At 41.2% G+C, this 23,121-nt stretch overlaps 1 protein-coding gene across 6 annotated transcripts in view; it reads right to left on the bottom strand.

Annotated features, from left to right (window-relative positions):
- Positions 1 to 23,121, bottom strand: part of LOC108266386 (receptor tyrosine-protein kinase erbB-4) — a 338,116-nt gene that overhangs the window by 98,913 nt on the left and 216,082 nt on the right. For all 6 annotated transcript variants that reach the window (XM_017469591.3, XM_017469592.3, XM_053680749.1 and 3 more), the window contains 5 exons: positions 11,938 to 12,063; positions 8,026 to 8,091; positions 2,605 to 2,723; positions 1,567 to 1,708; positions 203 to 316 (listed from right to left, as the gene is read on the bottom strand). In XM_017469591.3, the coding sequence (XP_017325080.1) occupies positions 203 to 316; positions 1,567 to 1,708; positions 2,605 to 2,723; positions 8,026 to 8,091; positions 11,938 to 12,063 (567 nt within the window). The remainder of the gene's footprint in view (positions 1 to 202; positions 317 to 1,566; positions 1,709 to 2,604; positions 2,724 to 8,025; positions 8,092 to 11,937; positions 12,064 to 23,121) is intronic.

Raw genomic sequence — 23,121 nt, 5'->3', positions numbered from 1 at the left:
GACAACCTGGGGGCAGATCTTAGGTTAAGTGACTGGTTAGACAGTGTGTTATAGGTGGCGATGGGTACCTTTGGGGCAGATTTTAGGTTAACTGAAATGGTTTGATTGTGTGTTTATAGGTGTGAGTGGACAACCTGGGGGTGGGTAGGTAGGCTAACTGAATGGTTAGATAGTGTGTTATACAGTAGGTGTAGGTGGGTACCTTTGGGGCATATGTCAGTGCAGGGAATGCACATTTTTATCTTGTTCTCTTCCACTTCCATCTTGTTGCTGGGACAAGCACGGACACACGAGCTGTGATCCACCACAAAGTTATCTGCCAGACCGACACAGAAAGTGTAGTCACATGCACCACGTGTAAAATAAATAAATAAATAACACAGCAAGCGGAAATTTTTCATCGAACCACATGAACGCTGCCACATAAACTGCGAGCGTTGCTCGTCATAAAGTGGTCCCGCGATTTCTCAGCATACGTCTAGACAAATCTTCAGCGCGAGAGCCGCATGGGCATGTCGGCGGGACGGGTGGATAAACATCAGCAGCCTCGCACTGAGCCGCGGTGAGTCAGCTACAGAGAACGACTCCCTCAGTGCTAAAGCCCTTCATCACGGGATGATCGCCAGGCTGCTGAGAGAAAATCCAGCCAGGAGGAGAACAGGCCTCCTGCACTATCTGTCTCAGTCTCACACCTCACTCTAATCTTAGCCTCACCTTCTTAGCAACACCCACACAGGAAGTGAAGGAGTGGTTTTAAAATAGTACACAAACAACATACCGGGCGCTACAGGAGCGTACAGCGGTACCTGGAAATATAAAGTTCCAACTTCTCTCCGAACGTTATTTCTAAAAGAAATGATAAATGAGCGATGGATATAGTGACACGTGGTATATTTATACCACAAGTGCTGTTGAATTCTCAAATCTGATTGGTCAGACAGTACTGATTTAGCGCAGGGGTGTCCAATCTTATCCGGAAAGGGCCGGTGTGGGTGCAGATTTTCATTCCAACCAAGCACCTGATTCCACCGGTTTAATCAGTCGATCTTGGCTTTCAATAGACTCGGGTGTGGCTTCTGCTTGGTTGGAATGAGAACCTGCACCCACACCGGCCCTTTCCAGATAAGATTGCCCAACCCTGGTTTAGTGGGATTTGAACTCATGACCTACTGCTGACTAGTACGCAACTTGCCAATATGACACGAATACCTCACACGAGCAGCAGGAAAACCCTGAAAATCTTCTCTCCATAGGTACTGTAAGTGAAGCACAAACACCTTAAGTGTGTAAACACCTTGGAGGGGGGTTGGGGGATCTTTCAAGTGTGTTTGAAGATCTTTAAGAGAGAAGTGGTATCCGCCGGTAGGTTTCTGATATGATCTGACCAAGGATTTATGGAGGTGTGGCAGATATTTTCTCAACCTGATATCCTGAGGTAGGAAAGGATATTTTATCTGTAGTGCAAAGAGTGTTTCACAGAGCACATGTCACAGATGTCCTAAACACACACAAATGCTGGATGAGACGTGTGTGTGTGTGTGTGTGTGTGTGTGTGCGCGCTCTTACGTGGGCACTTCTTGACGCAGAAGGCTCCGTATGTGTACTTGGCGCGAGGGTTGTGTTCCAGTTGGAAGGTGGTAGGGTTGTAGACGAAGGGCTGAGGACACTGCGTCACACACGCCCCGCTGTCGTTAAAGTTAGTGCACGCCTGGAATAGATCAAAATATAATCACTATTAAACAGTTTTAAAAGTCGAATTAGTCACACGGTTTTATTTCTATATCGCATCGGACCAGCCAATGTAAATGTGCTCTGCTCCAAGGGGAAAAAACAAAACAAAACCGTTTCGTATAACGGGTTACGGCTTACGTTAGATTATATTTCACTTTTGTAGAGTATTATATAATATTCTACAAATAATATAGGTCAGTGGAAACTTTCTAGCCCAGACTGTATATTGATAATGATAATAAGTCTTTATTGATCACATATACACTACAGCACAGTGAAATTCTTTTCTTCGCATACCCCAGCATGTTAGGAAGTTAAGGTCAGAGCACTGATATACTGACATGATACAGCGCCCCCTGGTGCAGAGAGGGTTAAGGGCCTTGCTCAAGGGCCCAACAGTGGCAGCTTGGCAGCGCTGGGGTTTGAACCCCTGATCTTCCGATCAGTAACCCAGAGCCTTAACCGTCAAGCCACCACAACCCCCTATTCTTATTATTAATGCAGTCAGGTGATTACACAGAGTGACACGCCTCCTAAATTTCAGTCGCGCTGTAAAAATGTTATTTATTTTTTAAACATTATAAACATTGTTATAAACAAAAGTGCATTTACAAAATGTGTTCGTTAATCTTACCTTAGTAGATTTAAGTATGTGTATCAACTTAAGTAAAGTCAAATCTTTATAAATTTGCTTCACTCGAAGTAATACATTTTAAACGTCAGTGGTTTAAGTTATTGTTTTGAAATCCACCCATCGTCCTTACCGCTTATCCTACACAGGGCCTATCCCAGGAGACTCTGGGTACATGGTGTGGCACAAAATAAAAAGCAAGTACTTATTAATAAAATGTGCGTATGTGTGCGTGTACATACAACGCATTCGGTGTCTTTTGGACCCGAGCAGCCTCCTGCACACTCCTTATGGCAGCAGTCACTGACATAGGGACCAAAACAACGTCCATCACATTGTTCAGCGCACACCGTCTTAGTCACTGTGTGAGAGAGAGAGAGAGAGAGAGAGAGAGAGAGAGAGATGAGGCGAGAGTAAGTCGGTTGAACATTTCTAAATCACAAAAGGCCATTTCTAAAGCAACAGTCATACACCACAGTTTCACCTCAATATATTCTCCGCAAGCAGGAATTCAAATAACAGGCGATTATCGGTGGGTCATGTGACTTTTTGCAGGGCATGCTGTGACGGTGTTAGCTAGCTGGTTTGTCTTTGCGCAACTTTATTAATAAACCAGTCCAGTGTGAACAGGAATTAGTCATTTCTCTTAGTACAAGGTGTCCCAAAAGTCCCCATACATAGGGGACCAAGTTTGCTAGCACCATGTAGATCATGCCTTCCTCAGTGGATGTTCATTTTCGGTCTGTGTACTTTTTATCGGTCGGTCTGCAACACTTCTAGTCTTTCTGAATTTGTTAATAACGGAGTACGTAAAATTTTGGAAGACACTGGACAAAAAAAAAGGGCGCCGAGTTCCTGAGCATGAACGTGTACGTAACATTACAAACGGTAACGAAGCTATAGGTGAAAAACAATTTCTGGCATTTGACCTTGCTGTGACCTTGACCCTGTTTGGATCGATTCTAGTTCATATACTGGTTACACGGATTATACAATACAGTATACATAATAGAATTATGCGATAATTCCGTATACATGAATCCTGCAAACATCCAAGCAGTCGATCTTAAGATATCACGCTAGGAAGAATCTCGGACAGACCCACGGACGCAGCGAGTCGTTTGCGAATCGAAAGAGTCGTCGCTCGTAGTTCAGACGATCTGATTCTCTAGAAATAGACATAATTCCTTAAACATTTAGTGCACACGAGTGGTATGCGTATTGTTCAGACGGTAGGAAATGTCACTCAGTGTTCATTTGCATGCATAAACTGGTCACGCCCACGATTAACGCTTCTCTTACTGAAATATTACCCTGTCTGTGTCTTTTAAAAGATAAAAGTGGAGGTCTTGGACCACAAGCTTATCACAAAGCATAATAGGAGTGCTTTCAGAGAGACTGACGTATTTAGATTTTAAATATTTGAAATATACAGAGGTCATTTCACATGAATATTCAACACTTGAGAAACCACCAGTGCTTCCCGGTGTTTATCTTAAGGGGTCCGGGTCCACCTGCTTATTTAACATGTTTTTATGAGGTCAGATAATCTCCCTGATGTCCCAGATCATATGTACTGTACCTCTGTTCCTGGGTTTACCTTCTCTGTATGCATGCACACGTATAGATAATCCCTGTGACCCTCCACTGTGTGGGAGCATGTGTTTCAGCATGCATGGTCAAATTCTGAAGTGTTTTGTGTGCGTGTGCGTGTGTCGCAGAGAATGGAAATGAGAACACCTGTGGAAAAGGAAAGAAGAAGAAGAAGAAGAAAAAAGCCAGTCTGCTTTTCCACCTCATCTACTATGCACTGTGTGAAACAGGCAAGAAACTTTAATGTGCATGAAGAAGAGCTTGGGAAGGAAGAAAGAAAGAAAAGGAAAAAAAAAAAAAAAAGAACGATTCTGGTCCATGTTTGCTCAGCTGAATTCTGTAAAGTGATTGTAAACTGATACTGCATGTGAAATTAGCACACAGGTTTTCTCCTACAACAATTCACCAAGGACAACAAACAATGCGCCACTATTCAGATAAAGAATAATAAATTAGTCCGAACAGAAATCTATGGAAGCCCCAAGTAGCCATACATTATTAATTATCTCTTTCTTGTTTTCTCGTGATCTCGACTTAATTTTCTCGTGATTCTTCGACTTAACTCGACAACCATCGTCCCGAAGTCAGTGGGGTTTGTCGAACGGGTTTTTTGATGAAAAATGCCTGAGAAATGCCTAAGACGAGACCACGAGAAAACAACAAAGAAAAATAAACGTATAATGCATGGCCGCTTAGGGCTTCTGTAGAAAACGGCCTCAGAGATCTATCATTAAAAAAGGGGATTTATTTAAGAATTAATAAAATCTTACTGTGTTTTTAAAGATTTGAAACTAATTTTGTCGTCGCAATTTAGGCCAGAATGTGTGCTTTATACCACAGTGCTGCTCAATACTCAAATCTAATTGGTCAGAAAGTGTTGATGCAAATCACAGGGTTTATATTAGATGGATGGATGGATGGATGGATAGACAGATGGATGGATAGACAGATGGATAGATAGACGGATGGATGGATGGATGGATAGACATGGATAGATAGACAGATGGATAGATAGACGGATGAATGGATGGATAGATAGATAGACAGACGGATGGATGGATGGATGGATGGATAGACGGATGGATGGATGGATAGATGGACGGATAGATAGACGGATGGATGGACGGATGAATCGACGGGTAGACGGATGGATGGATGGATGGATAGATGGATGGACCGACGGATGGATGGATGGATAGACGGACAGATGGATGGATAGATAGACGGACAGATAGACGGATGGATGGATGGATAGATAGACGGACGGACAGATAGACGGACGGACGGATGGATAGATAGACAGATGGATGGATAGACACATGGATGGACAGATAGACGGACCGATGGATGGACAGACAGACGGACGGACGGATGGATGGATGGATAGACGGATAGATGGATGGACGGATGGATGGATAGATAGACAGATGGATGGATGAACAGACATAGATAGATAGAAACTGTATTAATCCTGAGGGAAGTATTACAGTAGTATTACAAGACAAATATTCAAAGAGAAACATAAATACAATAAGATGTTGCAGTGAGGGGAAAAAAGGAATCTATGGGTCATCTATACAAAAAATAGGTGTGTGTATACTTAGATATTGTGCAAGTGTGCAAGAAAGTGGCGAGGTGCCCATTAAAATGTGCCGTGAGGTAGTTCTACTAGTACTTCTATTACTACTATTACTACTACTACTACTACTACTACTAATAATAATAATAAGCTTGTTTTAATACGTTATCATTTCTATGGTAACAGCTCATTCACATAAATTTCCTCTTCACAAAAATGTCAACACAAAATTGTTACTACGGTGAGGTTTTCTGGACGCAGGCGTTTATTTTCTGACCGTCAGACTTGACGCTGTAACGAGTTCGCACTTCGCGGGTTCTCGGTAACGTAACAAGCTGTGTTGTTGCTGTTTTGTTTTTTTCTCTTACTGTATTAACTTCAAGACAGGAAAACAAAGAGAGGCTAGTGAGGAAATGAATGTCTACAGTGGCTACATAAGTGATAACAGGAACGGAAACATTCCACGCGACAACGAATGGACAAAAAGTACAACGTGTCGTTCTTTAATACAGCAAGTTTGAGCCGTCGGGACGTCGCCGTGGCGTCAGAGACCGTAATAAAACACTTAAACAAACCCTCGTGTTGGGTGACATCACATCTCCACGTCGATGATTGATTATTTCCCCCATGGTGTTTTATTCCGTACTTAATATGGTCGAATACTGTTCATTTATAATAACACATAAATCAATCGGTCTAAAATTGTTTTGAAGGTTAAGGGGAGGAGCTGAACCTTTTCTTACCACCTAGTATTATTATTATTATGAAATTTGACTAAATCCAGCAGCTTCATCGTTCATTGAAATTTCTAAAGAAAAGTTTTTCCCCCTCTAAATGAATAACTCGTTATGACGGTCTCTAGAAACGTTCGTCCACATCCCCCACGTTCTTATCGTCACGTCGTTCGTTTTCCTTTCCCGGTCTCGTCTCCGCCCTTCGTCTCGTCATTTCCCCGCCTCTCGATCGCATCCATATGTCTGCAGTTTCGTTCTTAATTAGTGTGTCTATTTATACAACTCTCCGTCTCGTCCTGCCTGTTCGATTCCTCAGTTCCGTGTTCTCAATTTCCTGGTTTAGACCCTCGCGTATGTTACCACAGACTTTAATGAGAACACGCACCTGCTCTTGAAGATCTCATGACCGATTTGTAGAGATCCGAACAAGCAATGGGAGTAGAGTCTGATCTCATTCGCCGGAGTAAACGACATCCGAATTCAACTCGTAAGAAAAGACACGGACTCGAACCTGCCCCTTAAATCGACCCGTGACTCATCACGATTCGTCATTCGTCAGCATCATCACCTACCCCTTTAAATACGTCAGAGGAAACTGTTCACCTTACTGTTCTATAAATCTGCTTTGCGGTCATGTCTACCGTTAAACGCTCTATACGAAGCGAATTAAACCGCAACGGAATCCGTTCTAAAGGTCGATGAAGCGTCTAGGACGACGCGGGATGGTGGTGAATTGTGCGGGCGACGTAAATACGTCGGGGTTTTGTATTCTGCGGGGGTTAAGTAAACGAAAAAAGAAAGAGACCGCCGAACAACGGCGTTCGTGAGGTGGCTGTCTGACACGACTGACAAAATTACAGTAACGGACCCTCTCTAAAAGCTGCTCGAGACACACAACAGAACTAAAGGCACAAAACAGAGCAAAAGACAAAGTGAGACAAGAGGGGGGGGGACCGAGAGAGAGAGAAAGGTGTCAGGTGGAAAATGATATCTACACAGAAGAAATGAACATTTCCAGATGGAGGAAAGCACAGCGTGAAATGAAAGAGACATCTGTAAAATAAAGACGAGACATGGAGGACGTAGACAGGACGGTTTGATTAATTAGGGCGGCTTTTAGAAAGAAAGAAAGTGAAAAAAACCCACATGTTCTGTCCTTTATTTGAACAGAGTTTGTTCAAGTTCTCGTGCGTTCGATTTCTACACTCATAGCTGGACTCGAGGAAGAATATGTGCAGCTGCCAGATTTTCGATCTCGAGCCATCGATTGCTCGGATTTTAATGGAACGAAAGTAGCGCGGTGATGAACACTTCTCCCGGGCGAAGGGAAGCACCGCGGCAGGGGTTTGTTTCAGAGCAAAACACACTTGAACTAAACTCTCCGAGTTGGAAATAATGCTCCTTAAGGGTTGTTTGGGTCGTTAAGAGTTTTCGCTTTTGAAGGTTGTTGTTCTCTGCTGCTGGGATCTAAACGAACCCATTTTGAATTTGTCTCTGTCAGTGTCCAGTGTATTACACGCGGTATACTCAACCATACTGCTGCTTTTAGGATAAAGAAGAGATCTCTGTTCGTGGTGTTTTGTTTTTTTTTCCGCTCCTGTGTCAGACTGCTCCGGTTATTTCCTGGCAGGATGTTGCGTTAAGCCGAACCTGCGCCGCGTACACGGTGACACGTGACACAGTGACGTACGCGGGTTAGACGTTAGACTTGAAGCTGAGTTTAGGAGAGGAGGTGTAGAGGTGTAACGGAGACTCACAGCTCTGACACTGGCTCTCTTTTGGACCCCAGCAGCGGCCGTTGCAGGCACGATGGCACCTCTGACCTGGAAATGAAAATATTTACACACACACACACACACACACACACACACACATATTTAACGCCTTTAAATATCCATAATGTTCATCAGTTCAGTAAAGAACCGAAAATCAGTTGTGATTAAGAGGAAAAAAGTATTAAGCACATTAGGGAACCTTTCTTTACTACAGGGATGTAAACAACTACAAATTTCTTTCTTTCGTTCATTCTTTCTTTCTTCTCTTTCCTTCCTTTCATCCATAGTCTCTCATTCCTTCCTTCCTTCCGTCTTTCTTTGTTTCCTTCCTTCCCTCTTCTCCTTCCTCCCTTCCTTCCATCCATCTTTCTTTCTTCGCTCTTTACTCCCTTCTTTCTTTCCTTCCTTCCGTCTTTCTGTGTTTCCTTCCTTCCCTCTTCTCCTTCCTCCCTTCCTTCTATCCATCTTCCTTTCTTCACTCTTTACTCCTTCCTTTCTTCCTTCCTTCCTTCCTTCCATCCATCCATCTTCACTCTTTTGTTCTTTCATGATCTCTTTCCTTCCTACCATCCATCTTTCTTTCTTCTCTCTTTATTCCCTTCTCTCCTTCCTTCCATCCATCATCTCTTTCATTCTTTCTTTCTTATTTCCTTCCCTCCCTCCATCCATCTTCTCCCTCTCCTTCCACCCTCTTTCTTTCACCATTTCCTTCTTTCGTTCCTTTCTTCCCTCTTTCCATCCTTTCTTCCTTCTTCCCTCTGTCTTTCCTTCCTTTTTTTCTTGTGCTCCTTTCACCATTCCTTCTCTTTCTCTCTTTCCTTCTTTCTTTCTTTTCTTTCCTCCCTTCTTTCTTTCCTTCATTTCTTCTCTCTCTTTCCTGCTTTCTTACTTTTGTTCCTTTCCTTCCTTCCTTTTTGTTTATGAGTATAAAACATCTGTCCCAGGTAAATGTAAATAAAACGTATTGGGACAAAAGTCGACGGTCAAGTGCACAATAATCGCCGAATAATAATGATAACAGTGTCGATCGTAGTGGATAACGATCTCGATCACAGTACTGCAATGCCGTAACAGGGAATTTGAGAACCCACTGCTTACAAGAATCACATACACAAACTACAGTCCATGATGTCCATAACCATCATCATGGACAAGTGCAATCTGCCTGCAGTACGATCTCACATCTCCTCTGCAAGCTGTGAAAAACACTTGCGAGGCTTACGCGCATTCACAGTAACCATCAAACCAAACCCCAATTAGCGAGTAGCGAAAACCTGCTCTACGCCAGGAAACAGCACTCGGCGAGGTTCTTTTGAACACGCGTACCCGCCCCACTGATAATCAGTGCTCAGAATCTTGATCTGGGGGTTTTAATGCCGGCTGAGAAGAAAGTCGAGCAGACTTCCGTCTCTGTGAGACCGCGCAGGTGGGTTAGAGGAGACCGCGATGGCTCGGTCAGACACTAAGCTCTTTTTGATTGACTCGCCGGTGATGCTGACGACCTCTGACTGCACCAGAGAACCGAGACTAGTGTCGCACTCTCGATTTGGTGTCCTCGCTCTCACACACACACACACACACTTTTCGGTACGGCCTGCTTTACCTCCTGGCTTTAATTGACTTGTGGGTAATTACAGTGGGAGATTAGTGAGCGGTGAAGTGTCGACCTCCGTCCCCGGACCACTTCACTTAAGAGCAATTACACCAATGGTAGACTCTCTACTCTCTCCCACAGTCTCGCCGAGTCTCTCTGTGTCTCGGCAGAGTGCTTCCTCTCTTATATCCTTCTCTGATTCACTAGTTTTCTCCTACAACTCGTTGACCCGTCCGTTTGAGAGTTCGATGATGTTTCCTCGGTCTTTCGATCGCTCGTTCTATTCACTTTCAAGTCAAGTTGTTTGAAGAGGCAGGACTGGGAGAGTAGCTAGTGGGGTAGGGATGTAACCGAATGGGGAATATATGATTCAGAATAACAAAGCTATTTAAAGAGCAGTCTTTTGCACATCACCAGTTGGGACCAATAATAGACTGGAGCGATGTAGCTGAGGCCGAGGAACTGTCAGAGGAAGGATTCGCACACCATTCTTCGGAATTCTCCAGGGTTTCCGGAGACATTGCTTAGGCCACGCCCACATCAGGTCACTTTAAATCCAAATACAGTTACAGATAGTCTGAATTGTGTTACACTCCTACCTAGGGAACGGACATAGTAGAACATTGCATGGGTCCTTTATAAAGCAGTAATGGACGATTCATGAAAGACCTGAGGCCTGAGTACACCGTTCAAAACTGTTCCTATACCTATATTTGTCTTTATTAACCATACTCATAGTCTATTCCATTCACTTTTATTCCATGTAGCTGGCTCTAACACGGTTAACGTTATACGTGATATACAGTATGTATTGTAACAAATATTGTTATAAATACAGCAATTTAGGTTTGAAAGCATAAAATAATCATTTGTACAGCTACCATCCTGTATGTACTTCTCGAGCAGTGGTAGCTCAGAAGTTAAGACGTTGGCCTACTGATTGGAAGGTTGTGAGTTCAAATCTCAGCCCTGCCAAAGTGCCACTGCTGGGTCTTTGAGCAAGGTACGATACTCTGGATAAGGGCGTCTGCTAAATGCCGTGAATGAAAAATAAATGAATCTCTTAGACCATCGAGTTTGACTATGTTGAAACTCGGCGTAATTAATGGTGTCATAGAGTTGCATTCCATTGCATTATGGGACTTCCACTGAGTCAGTGTGTCCATTATTTCTACACTGGATTTCTCATTAGTATGGCATTGAACATCACTGGAAAGCACTTTTTTTTTTTCTTTTTCAGAAGGTGACAGAGAAACTTGACCCCGATGTCTTGCGATATTAAATTCCTATTAAACGCCACCGTAACCGCACTAGCAATAACAACGTCCACCCGCGACATCAGCGCAGCAAACATCCGAACGTCAGATCTCACGGGAACAACGAGAACACCGCACGCGCCGGCTAATATTTCAACATCACCCCATTTACTGTGTTTTCAGGCACTAAAGTTTTTGGTTCACTAAAGTGGTACATCGTTTAAAGTGTTTTCCTCAGATTCTCATTCATGTGTAGCATTTCGCCCTTGCAACTGCACCGGATAGAGATCAGCTTAACAACGTTCCCATCAAGAAACACATTACATTTAAAGCAATATTTCCATTTTCTTTGTACCCCATCAATAGCTTTCAACTTTCAACTAAAGGACCAAAAGATGAAAACAAATGACTGGCTCAGAGAAGCAGGAGCCATAAAAATGACGGCTTATTATATTTGACTTTGATAAATAAATAAATAAATAAATAAATAAATAAATAAATAAAAGAGCCTCTCTTATTCCTAGTCATTGTTTTAGATCTGAAGAAAGCCCAAGAAAACAACAGATTACGCTTCCACTGTGGATTACGTGCTTGTACAGCCGTGCTCTTTTGCCGTGAAGGAAAAGTCAGATCAAAGCGATTGAAGGCGGCGGCAAGTGGATTGAACACGCACTGCCGACCTGTTCAGAAGACGCCCCAGACCGATACTCTCTGATGTAGGAAGGTAACGCTGGGCCAATCCAATAACGCCAGGCGATTCTGAGAAATCATTTCCCTCCATTTGGTCGTTAAAATGTTTACTACAGTAGTATCACGCAAGAATTGAGCTGTTGTTGCTCATTAAAACCCACACCAAAGAGTTGGACAAAACAATGCCTAATACTACATCTCTCTACATGGTTACAGGCTGTGATTGGGGGATAATTAGTTCTTATTTTCACATGAGGAATGCAGTACTTAACAAGATTTACACCCTTAAGCAGAATCTTATCGAGCTGAAATGAAATCTTTAGAAGAATAAAAAAAAAATCAAATGGTCCTCACAAGAGCTGCTGCTGTTGGATGGAACCACCAGGTGATCAGTGTTCTTCACGATATCCTGCCAGTGGATGGTGTCAGCATGGCACAGCAACTTATTCTGGTCCACATACACACCTCCGTGCAGAATTTCTAATAGAGGAAGATAATAAACAGAGGGAATACAACACTTACATCATGTGAGCGAAACACAGGTTTATATTAACGTACTTAATATTAGGAGATGTTGATTTAGCATTTATGGAAGGAGTCTCCAGTGTCAGTACTTTGTAACAGTCAGTTGAAAAACCATAAGTTGAGTTTTCCGACACGGGAAACTTCAAGATGGAGAACTTAAAGAAAAAATGTTGTTGTTTTTTTTTTGGACAAACTAACGTCAGGGAAAGAATGCAGTCCACAACATTAAACATAACTGAGAAAAAACAACTGCTAGCCTCACACCTCCAGGGTCGGGGGTTCGATTCCCACCGTGGCCCTGTGTGTGCGGAGTTTACATGTTCTCCCCGTGCTGCGGGGGTTTCCTCCGGGTACTCCGGTTTCCTCCCCCAGTCCAAAGACATGCATGGTAGGCTGATTGGCGTGTATAAAGTGTCCGTAGTGTATGAACGGGTGTGTGAGTGTGTATGTGATTGTGTCCTGTGATGGATTGGCACCCTGTCCAGGGTGTACCCCGCCTTGTGCCCCATGCTCCCTGGGATAGGCTCCAGGTTCCCCCGTGACCCTGAAGAAGGAGTAAGCGGTATAGAAGATGGATGGAAAACACGCTGTTATTGGAAAATAATCAACAGTACTCTGCCTGATGATATCATCCCATCCCATCATTGCTTAATTTCCTACAACAGCACACCCTGAAGTGTTTTATTCCTTACGTAATTGATGTCACCCGTTAACGGCTCACATGTCCGGGATGATCTAGTTCTGTAGAATGAAAAGCCGCATCCTGGTCTGAGCCACACAATCTTTATGACTCCATCATGTTTATTTAAGAGACCGGACAAATCCTGCGGATATTGCTATTATTAATAACATTAATCTTTGGATGAAAGAAGCAAAGCGAGAGGCAGAAATAATTACATTTCTCCGTCAATGCCAAATCCATTCCAGGATAACCAGGCTAACAAGTTTGTAATTTAATATTTCATCTTCTGAGAGATGGCATGGGCTTTCCCGGTCCCTAATACGCACCGCGCAGTGTCACATGGGTCACTGAATATACAGGCAAATTCATTCTTTTTTCCACCATCCAATCAGCAGAACAACGAGACGTCTCAGGTCTGAGCCAGCACACGACATGGCACGTTATTACCTTAGCGATTCTCTGAAAACTGTTTGGGAGGGAGGCTAATCCGCACTTCTGTCGAGAAAAAGAAGGGGTAGAGAGCTTATGTCAGATTAACATTATTTACTGGGTTGGAATTCTCCGCCTCTCCAGAAGGAGATTAGCTGGTGAAACAGATGAGACCTGTTCATGAACACATAAGCTGATAATAGTCCAACAAAAGCTTGATTAAATTGTGCTACAGGAAGCAGTGATATTGTGTCGTTCCCTGATCACCAAAGGACGGCCACAAAGCTGTCAATCAACAGATATTTAGTTCTTAGTCCATGACACTCACTGCGACAGTCTGACCACTGACAGTAAATCCATTAAAGCAAACCATTCCTCATCATTCCTTTCCCTTTACATTCCATTGTTTTACATTCCACACGTTTATTCCTTTCCTTCCCCACATGTTTATTCCTTTCCTTCCCCACGTTTATTCCTTTCCTTCCCCACATGTTTATTCCTTTCCTTTCCCACATGTTTATTCCTTTCCTTTCCCACATGTTTATTCCTTTCCTTCCCCACATGTTTATTCCTTTCCTTCCCCACATGTTTATTCCTTTCCTTCCCCACGTTTATTCCTTTCCTTTCCCACATGTTTATTCCTTTCCTTTCCCACATGTTTATTCCTTTCTGTTCCTTTCCCACATGTTTATTCCTTTCCTTTCCCACATGTTTATTCCTTTCCTTTCCCACATGTTTATTCCTTTCCTTTCCCACATGTTTATTCCTTTCCTTCCCCACATGTTTATTCCTTTCCTTTCCCACATGTTTATTCCTTTCCTTCCCCACATGTTTATTCCTTTCCTTCCCCACGTTTATTCCTTTCCTTTCCCACATGTTTATTCCTTTCCTTTCCCACATGTTTATTCCTTTCTGTTCCTTTCCCACATGTTTATTCCTTTCCTTTCCCACATGTTTATTCCTTTCCTTTCCCACATGTTTATTCCTTTCCTTCCCCACATGTTTATTCCTTTCCTTCCCCACATGTTTATTCCTTTCCTTCCCCACATGTTTATTCCTTTCCTTTCCCTACATGTTTATTCCTTTCCTTCCCCACATGTTTATTCCTTTCCTTCCCCACGTTTATTCCTTTCCTTTCCCACATGTTTATTCCTTTCTGTTCCTTTCCCACATGTTTATTCCTTTCCTTTCCCACATGTTTATTCCTTTCCTTCCCCACATGTTTATTCCTTTCCTTCCCCACGTTTATTCCTTTCTGTTCCTTTCCCACATGTTTATTCTGTTCCTTTCCCACATGTTTATTCCTTTCCTTTCCCACATGTTTATTCCTTTCCTTTCCCACATGTTTATTCCTTTCCTTTCCCACATGTTTATTCCTTTCCTTTCCCATGTTTATTCCTTTCCCACATGTTTATTCCTTTCCCACATGTTTATTCCTTTCCTTCCCCACATGTTTATTCCTTTCCTTCCCCACGTTTATTCCTTTCTGTTCCTTTCCCACATGTTTATTCTGTTCCTTTCCCACATGTTTATTCCTTTCCTTTCCCACATGTTTATTCCTTTCCTTTCCCACATGTTTATTCCTTTCCTTCCCCACATGTTTATTCCTTTCCTTTCCCATGTTTATTCCTTTCCCACATGTTTATTCCTTTCGTTTCCCACATGTTTATTCCTTTCCTTTCACACATTTTTATCCCTTTCCTTTCCCATGTTTATTCCTTTCCTTTCCCTCATGTTTATTCCTTTCGTTTACCACATGTTTATTCCTTTCCTTCCACACGTTTATTCCATTCCTTTCCCACATGTTTATTCCTTTCCTTCCCCACGTTTATCCCGTTCCTTCCCTACATGTTTATTCCTTTCCTTTCCCACATGTTTATTCCGTTCCTTTCCTACATGTTTATTCCGTTCCTTTCCTACATGTTTATTCCATTCCTTTCCCTACATGTTTATTCCTTTCCTTTCCCTCATGTTTATTCCTTTCGTTTACCACGTTTATTCCTTTCCTTCCACACGTTTATTCCATTCCTTTCCCACGTTTATTCCTTTCCTTTCCTACATGTTTATTCCGTTCCTTTCCTTTCCCTACATGTTTATTCCATTCCCACATGTTTATTACTTTCCTTTCCCAAATGTTTATTCCTTTCCTTCCCTACATGTTTATTCCTTTCCTTCCCCACACGTTTATTCCTTTCCCACATTTTTATCCCTTTCCTTTCCCATGTTTATTCCTTTCCCACATGTTTATTCCTTTCCTTTCCCACATTTTTATCCCTTTCCTTTCCCATGTTTATTCCTTTCCCACATGTTTATTCCTTTCCTTTCCCATGTTTATTCCTTTCCCACATGTTTATTCCATTCCTTTCCCACATGTTTATTCCTTTCCTTTCCCACATTTTTATCCCTTTCCTTTCCCATGTTTATTCCTTTCCCACATGTTTATTCCATTCCTTTCCCACATGTTTATTCCTTTCGTTTCCCACATTTTTATCCTTTTCCTTTCCCATGTTTATTCCTTTCCCACATGTTTATCCCATTCCTTTCCCACATGTTTATTCCTTTCCTTTCCCACATGTTTATTCCTTTCCGTTCCTTTCCCACATGTTTATTCCGTTCCTTTCCCACATGTTTATTCCTTTCCTTTCCGCAATGTTTATCCTTTTCCTTTCCTTACTAGAACAACAGCAGCAGCAGCAAACTCGTAATAACGATTCTATTCACAGGACATTTAGAGAAAGAGTGATGCTCTAAATACTCCAAAGACAACAGGGATATCGGTAACGGTTATATCTTTTCCATGTTTTCTCCAAATGTGCATAGCAGAATAAAAATGAAAGGAAACAGTCCACAAATTCATCTCTTTAGTTTGTTAATAACTCATAACATTTCTCTCACAGAAAGACATTTCGAGAAGGAGCGATGCTCTAAATGCTCTAAATACTCTAAAGTCAACAGGGATTCAGTCTGGCTGATGAAACAGCTAGTCTTATGAGGTTAAATTCAGAGAAAACATTATTGTGAACTTTCAGGGCCCTTAGGCTTAACAATAACGCGGACAGAAAAGCAATAGCTTGTGATTTTATAGTTACAAAGTTTGACACTGAAGGTTATCTATGAGCATGTTCTACTGAGGGTGATCAAAGTGCTTCAACAACACTGCAGCTTTACTGACATTCACCAGCCAGGTATAAACACACAGCGCACTGCATGCTGGGAGAATCTTTTCTTCTTCACATTCGAGTGGTCTGTTATGTACATACTGGGAAACGCAGTGAGGATAATGGTTCTTTACATTTTCAGGGCTGCTGAGATGCACAGATAAATGACAGAACTAAATTTATGGAAGTAAATTTCCCTAAAAGGGAACTTTTAAGAGATACCTCTTTGATAAAATGGACTTCTAGTCCGTTGAAAACCATAAATTGAGCTAATATGGAAATGCAAAACAATCTCCTTCTTCTTTTTCGGCCGTTCCCATTAGGGCTCGCCTTAGCGGATCATCCGTCTCCATTATGAAAATCTGATCCACATATCTGATTTGGCAAAGGTTTTACACCGGATGCACTTCCTGACACAAACCTGATGCATTTGATCCAGGCTTGGGACCAGCACTGAGAGTGCACTAGCTCATCCGAAAACCGTGACTCACGGTTTGTTTGAGCCCCTCAACACGGGGCTCAAACAAATGGAGTCATGTGGGCCAGGGATCGAACCGCCAACCCTACGATTAGTGGACAACCCGCTCTACCTCCTGAGCCACAGACGCCCCAAAAGCACACCACTTGATGTACTGGCTGTGCTAAATTGCCCATAGATGTGAACGGCCTGCAATAATCTGGTGTCCCATCCCGGGTCCATTCCTGTTTCATTACCAGTATTCCTGAGATTGACTCCAACCAGTATGAAAAGGTTTTTGAAGATTAATGAACGAATGCCACTTTATTGAGACATTCTGCACATCATGCAAATGCTGGAAAATGATCCCGCAATAAAACCGACCTAGTGCACCATTTTCTTCATTGTAATAAACTCTGAGGACCATTTGTCTGCACACCCACTGCTAGAAACATTGCCAGGAAATGTACTATGCCCATAGATTAGCTTGACTGTATATTCTACATCATTTCTGTGAAGCGTTAATGGCTATTCATCAGCATTAAAGGTCAAAAGGCCTTCCATCTGTTGTTTTTTTTGTTGTTGTTGTTTTTAATGTAAACCTTCTGAAGAATAAAGGAGGAAAACTCCCAATTAGCGCGTTCAATACGCATCAGCTGCAGCAATCACAAGTCCCCTGGGTGACATTTTTCTCTCTCGTTCACACTCTCAACCACTTTCTCACACATTCGCTTCCAATTAGAGCCGACTAGCTCTCTGCTCTTTACATCAGAGAGAGAGACAACGATCACAAATGTCTAAATGGGCCAAACAGATCATGACTGAACATCACAGCAACGTCAAGTGCCTCTTTTGTATGGCTGAAAGGGTGAGAACTCTACGCGACTCTATTATGCTGAGAGAAAGCCCAAGCATTCAGACACTAAGTTTACTGATGGATAGAATAACGAAAGAAGAGCTTTACTTGCCTGTATATTAGATTAGATTATAGGCTGTTGTCTACGCTACAGACTCCAACAGATTCATAAATGGACTTGGATCTTAAAACGAATGACGGTTTGAGACTGTAACTGGGGGGAGTAGCTGAAAATTGGGTACGTTTGGTTTATTTGGTCCATATTATAAACCTCATCTCACATTATTTATTTTTTATAATGGTTTAAATTACTCACACTGTTGCTGGAATCAACGCTTCCTTTTCATTATACTGTTTTTTAATGCAAGCTCTGGTTTGGGTGATGCGTCTCTTTGAGTCTAGAGACATAGCAACAGGACAGACAAAGCAGGAAATTGCTTTAAGGTAGCACCAAGACCAGGAAAATATCTCATCTCAGTGTGCAGAACTCCACCAAAACCTCGGATGGCTAATGTACAACGCTATACCAGGAACCTCCCTGAAGGCGGCGCTATCTCACTAGTACCTGGTCCTTGCATAAGTTCATTTTTCATTCTCGAAAGTATGGGGGGAAACAAAAACCGTCGGCCATGATATAATGTAACGTAAAGCTAGGAAAAATATAAATTTTTTTTGCAAACAAGCAACTAGCTAGTAGTCGGCGCTCAGTTTGGAGCACATGATGCTATTAGCTAGTTAGCTTTCTTGGTAATAGTCATCATTTTGCTCAAGCTGTCCTCAATAGCTTGGTGTTTTAAAGTATATCCAGAGTATAACAGCCAAGTGTTCTGCTCTGTCGTAGCCTCGATCTAACACTACAAGTATGCAGAACTTAACACTAACACTTTCCCAATGCCAACAAGTTATCATATAGCTGGCTACTGTTTGAGAGTCATTCTAACCTCTAGTAGCGCTACCGAGTATACGAGCCAACTCAACCAGCCTGCGTTATCTTAATGCCCACAATCAGAGAATTGGCTCTTAGATTCATTTGATTGATTGAGAGCAAATTAAGTTTGGGAACTTCGTCAGAAAATGCTCATCAATGTTGGATGGCACAAGGGTAAAGGAGGTTGTGTTGCTGCCTCATGGATCCAGAACTCACAGTCTAGTGTTCCCGGTTTGCTCCTGAGCTCGGTTAGTGTCTGCGTGTCGTTTCACGTGTCCTCCTTGCGTTCCGGTGGGTTTTCATCAGGGTTCTCTGGTCTCCCCGCACTTCCCCAAAACATAACGAGCGACTTTAAATCGCCCCTAGATGTGAACGAGTGAATGTGCGTGTTTTAAGAACGAAAGAAAGCCGTATTATCAGCAGGGTGAGATGTATAGCCTCTGATGCAAAGTATTAAAATGATAAACACACACATAAGCAAGACACAATGACATTCTGGGCTAACCCAGATCTAACCACCATTACCTAGCTCTCATCTGGTGTTTGCTTGTCTCTCTCTCTCTCGCTCACACTCACTCTTTGGAATACGTCAAGTAAAAGAAAACCGGTAGATCGTGTCCTGCCCAGAGGGAGCGATCACCAATACTAATATAACACTGATACTAAAATCTACCTCACAGAACATATTACACAGCCAGTAAGTAAGACGTATTCACCAGAGGAGCATAAATTACCCATAACTCCCTGCTATGCTTTCCAATGGCCTAATGCTTAAGTGGATACAGAAGGAGCTCCTTTCCTTTCTTTTTGTCAGAATCCCCTACCAATAACCTGCAATATTTGACCTCATTCGTGGTATAGTGTTTATATTCAGTAATTAGAACACACAGTGTAGTGTGTCGATTTGTGGCATAGCCAGTGCTGTCATCTCAACAGTTTAATTCCACTAGCAGCTAGTCGCATTCACACAGGAGGACATCGTAGGAGACGGCATCTTCAGTCAGAGACACTGATTATCCCGAGGAAGGTTTATATTGTAGGTGAAAGCTCCCGTGGCTCCAGGTCCCTTTCCAGAACCTTCAGACTAACCGTCCATCAGTGGTGGAATGAACTTCCGACCTCAATCCGGACCTATTTTCAATAAAAAGCTAAAGACCCACCTCTTCCGTGAGCACTTAACTAACCCCTAAAACGCCAACTCAACATTATTTGAAATGTTAAAAAAAAACAAATAACAATAATTACTCCGACTCTTACACCTCGACTCTGTGCCCTTTGCTTCTCTAGAACTCGATAATAAATCTTGTACGGTAGCACGACTTGTATTGTTCTCCGCTTGGCTTGCATTTCCTCATTCCTAAGTCGCTTCGGATAAAAGCGTCTCCTAAACGAATAAAGGTAAACGTAACGTATTAAATAAAAACCAGCTGTAAGAGGAGTGGATGATCACTCGTTCCATTTACGCTGCAAACCATGACACTCCACCCCACGCATATAATTACAATTTCATCACCATGGTGTAGTATCTCGTGGCTTCTTTAAAATTGGGATCTGAAAGAAAAATAATAATAATAATAATAATAATAATAATAATAATAATAATAATAATAATAATAATAAGATGGAAATGAACACGGAGAGCTGGATCAAGTGCTATTCTACGGGCTGCTCGCGTTTAAAAGCCATGGTTTTAGACGCTATTGAACAGTCTTCCGACCTCGGAAGTGTGAACGACACGCAGGTGAGTTTCATTATATGAACAGCGCAGTCAGAAAATCAACTTAAGAGGGTGTATAACCCGAGTCTGAGTTCGAGGAACTTTCCACGCAGAAATATTCCGATAACGTTTGTCCTTTCCAAGCCTGAATACAGCCTGAAAACTGAATTTGAGGCATAGCAACTGTTTAAACCTACTAACAACTAAACGGTTTTGAGTTGTTTTTTTGTTTTTTTTTAAAGCTTTGGGTTATTTTTCAGTTAAAGTATATTCTTCAGCAACTAGACTGTAACTAATAGGAACTGACATGGGTATGGGAGCCTAGATATAGAGTCTGAGCTATTATAGGTAGTAGCTTCAGATATATCAATATTTACTGCGCATAGAAATCGGTGTAGTTGTGCGACTTTAATTCAGTGTGGTTTACTCTGCTCCTGGATAAATAAAAGAACACCAGACCCAGCAGAAAGTTCTCACACTTGTTTTTCGAGGTTCTGCACTGAATCAAACTGACGTAAACTTGCCACGAATATAAATCTCACCTTCTGCAGGACCAGGATTGAAAACCCGTGCCTTATGTTGATGCAGTATGGTCATCCATGTTCATGTTTGAAACATTCAAAAGTGAAGAGTCGTTCATAGTTTGTATCTTGTTTGTAGGTGTGTAGATTGATAGTGTAGATTGTGATTGTGGGTGTGGGTGTGGCCTGTCCAGTTCCAAATGAAAAAATGTTTGGATGTCGCCAAAATATAAATGTTTCATCAGTGTAAAAAAAAAAAAAAGAAGCTAAATTCTGCACTGACGTTATTGGTAGATTAGTACACCCTACTCGCCATGGAAACTCACCAGAGGCACAGACGATCTCTGCTACTTCCTAACAAGCTTCATTTTTCATCATAATATCTCTGTACACATCTAATAAGAGGGTATATATGACAGGATAACATGAAACCATGGTTATAAGTGGGTTTTTTTTTTTCTTTCTTCCCGTTTTTGTGTGTCAAACAGTAAATGGGAAACGTTAACGAGTCAATATATAATCAGTCCCGCCGGGATTTCAGGATTTTCTGATCGCAGAAATCAAGGAAACGCCACGATATTTGCAGGAGCTCGCAATTATTAAAAATTTCCACAGATCTTCGTAGATTTGGGTCAAGACAAGTTTTATTTATATATATATATATATATATATATATATATATATATATATATATATATATAAAAAATGAAATCAAAACCAGTTGTTTAACTCATTCATGCACAGCTTGCATGCTTATGAGCGGTTAATTTATGACTCTTTTAAAAAATATTTTATGGAAAAAATAATGTGTATTTTCCATCTTTACTAACTTTCTAAAAAAAAAAAATAATAAAAAAAAAACCAATTCAAAAATGTTATGATATTTTTAAAAACTAGTTGTATTATTATTATTATTATTATTATTATTATTTTTTTTTTTTTTTTAAACTAGTGTTCTTTTTAGGAAGATTATTATTATTATTATTATTATTATTATTATTATTATTATTTGTAGTAGTAGTATTTAAGACTGTTGCTTCAGTCCTAAACTGTGTAAAATTTTATGCTCAGAAATGGTATTTTCTTCAGTTTTTTGTTTTCAACATTACAGATCTTAGACCGAAAAGCTAAACGTTTCACGTTGGAAGATTTAATTTATTATTATTATTATTGTTATTATTATTATTAATTCAGGCATACTGTTTTAGCCTTTTTTTTTGTTACCATTGGGCAATCCATTTACTTTTTAATATAAGTGATATTTAGACAATCAAATTATATATCGTAGTATTTTAAGTGGGAAAAAGAGAAAATGAACACAAATTAATAAATCTACATATGCTTATAAATCATTTCTGAAAGAGTTATAATTTCCTCAAACTGTTGGGTCATTTTGTAGTTACAGCTTCTCTTTAGCACATTTTCTAGAACCTGGTCTCAGCTTATAACATTAAAAAAACAACAATTTTTTTTTTTTGATATCGGCCGTATATCGAATACTTACAGTTCTATTCTATAACGGATGCTCATTAATAATTGTGGATTTGGTTCAAGAGCAGCACTTCTAACACACTCCACATTAACGTGCCAGTCACTATCAGCTGTTTGGCAGCGTTGGCTTGGTGACCCTGGCACACCGGATGAGGAATGATACACCAAGCTCTGCCAAGTCTCACTGCCTCAGCCAGACAAAACACAAGATCCGCTTCCCATCCATCAAACCCTAAGCTTTGTGTCAAGAGTATCTGCTTTTCTACGTTGCGTTACCTAGGAGATGTGGACGTAAAATAACCGCAGAAAAAAACAACCAAAAAAAGCATTACTAGGAGGTAAGGAAATGCTTAGAGCTGATAGATAATCATCTGTAATATGCATGGACCATGAAGAAACTGGATGGAGGCATGAATCCTTAAAAGGTGGTGTGTGGTGGTGCTCTTTGGGCAGCTTCTTTAGCTGTGTGTGTGTGTGTGTGTGTGTGTGTAGGACTGTATACAGCCTCTGATCCATTAAAACGCTTACTGACAGCACAAACACTCCAGTTTATACTCACACAGCATTTATATCTGCTGATCTGTTGGAAACAGGAACTATTATAGGCTAAATCTACCATATACTGTACAATAGTTTACTTCTGGCTGCAGAGTTACCGACTGTAGCCCTGACTCCCTGCACAAATATATATATATATATATATATATATATATATATATATATATATATATATATATATATATATATATATATATATATATGATTTTGAGATCC

The sequence above is a fragment of the Ictalurus punctatus genome, chromosome 6 (genome assembly GCF_001660625.3).
Source record: "Ictalurus punctatus breed USDA103 chromosome 6, Coco_2.0, whole genome shotgun sequence".
NCBI lineage: Eukaryota > Metazoa > Chordata > Actinopteri > Siluriformes > Ictaluridae > Ictalurus > Ictalurus punctatus.
This window is presented reverse-complemented; position numbering and strand designations above follow the sequence as displayed.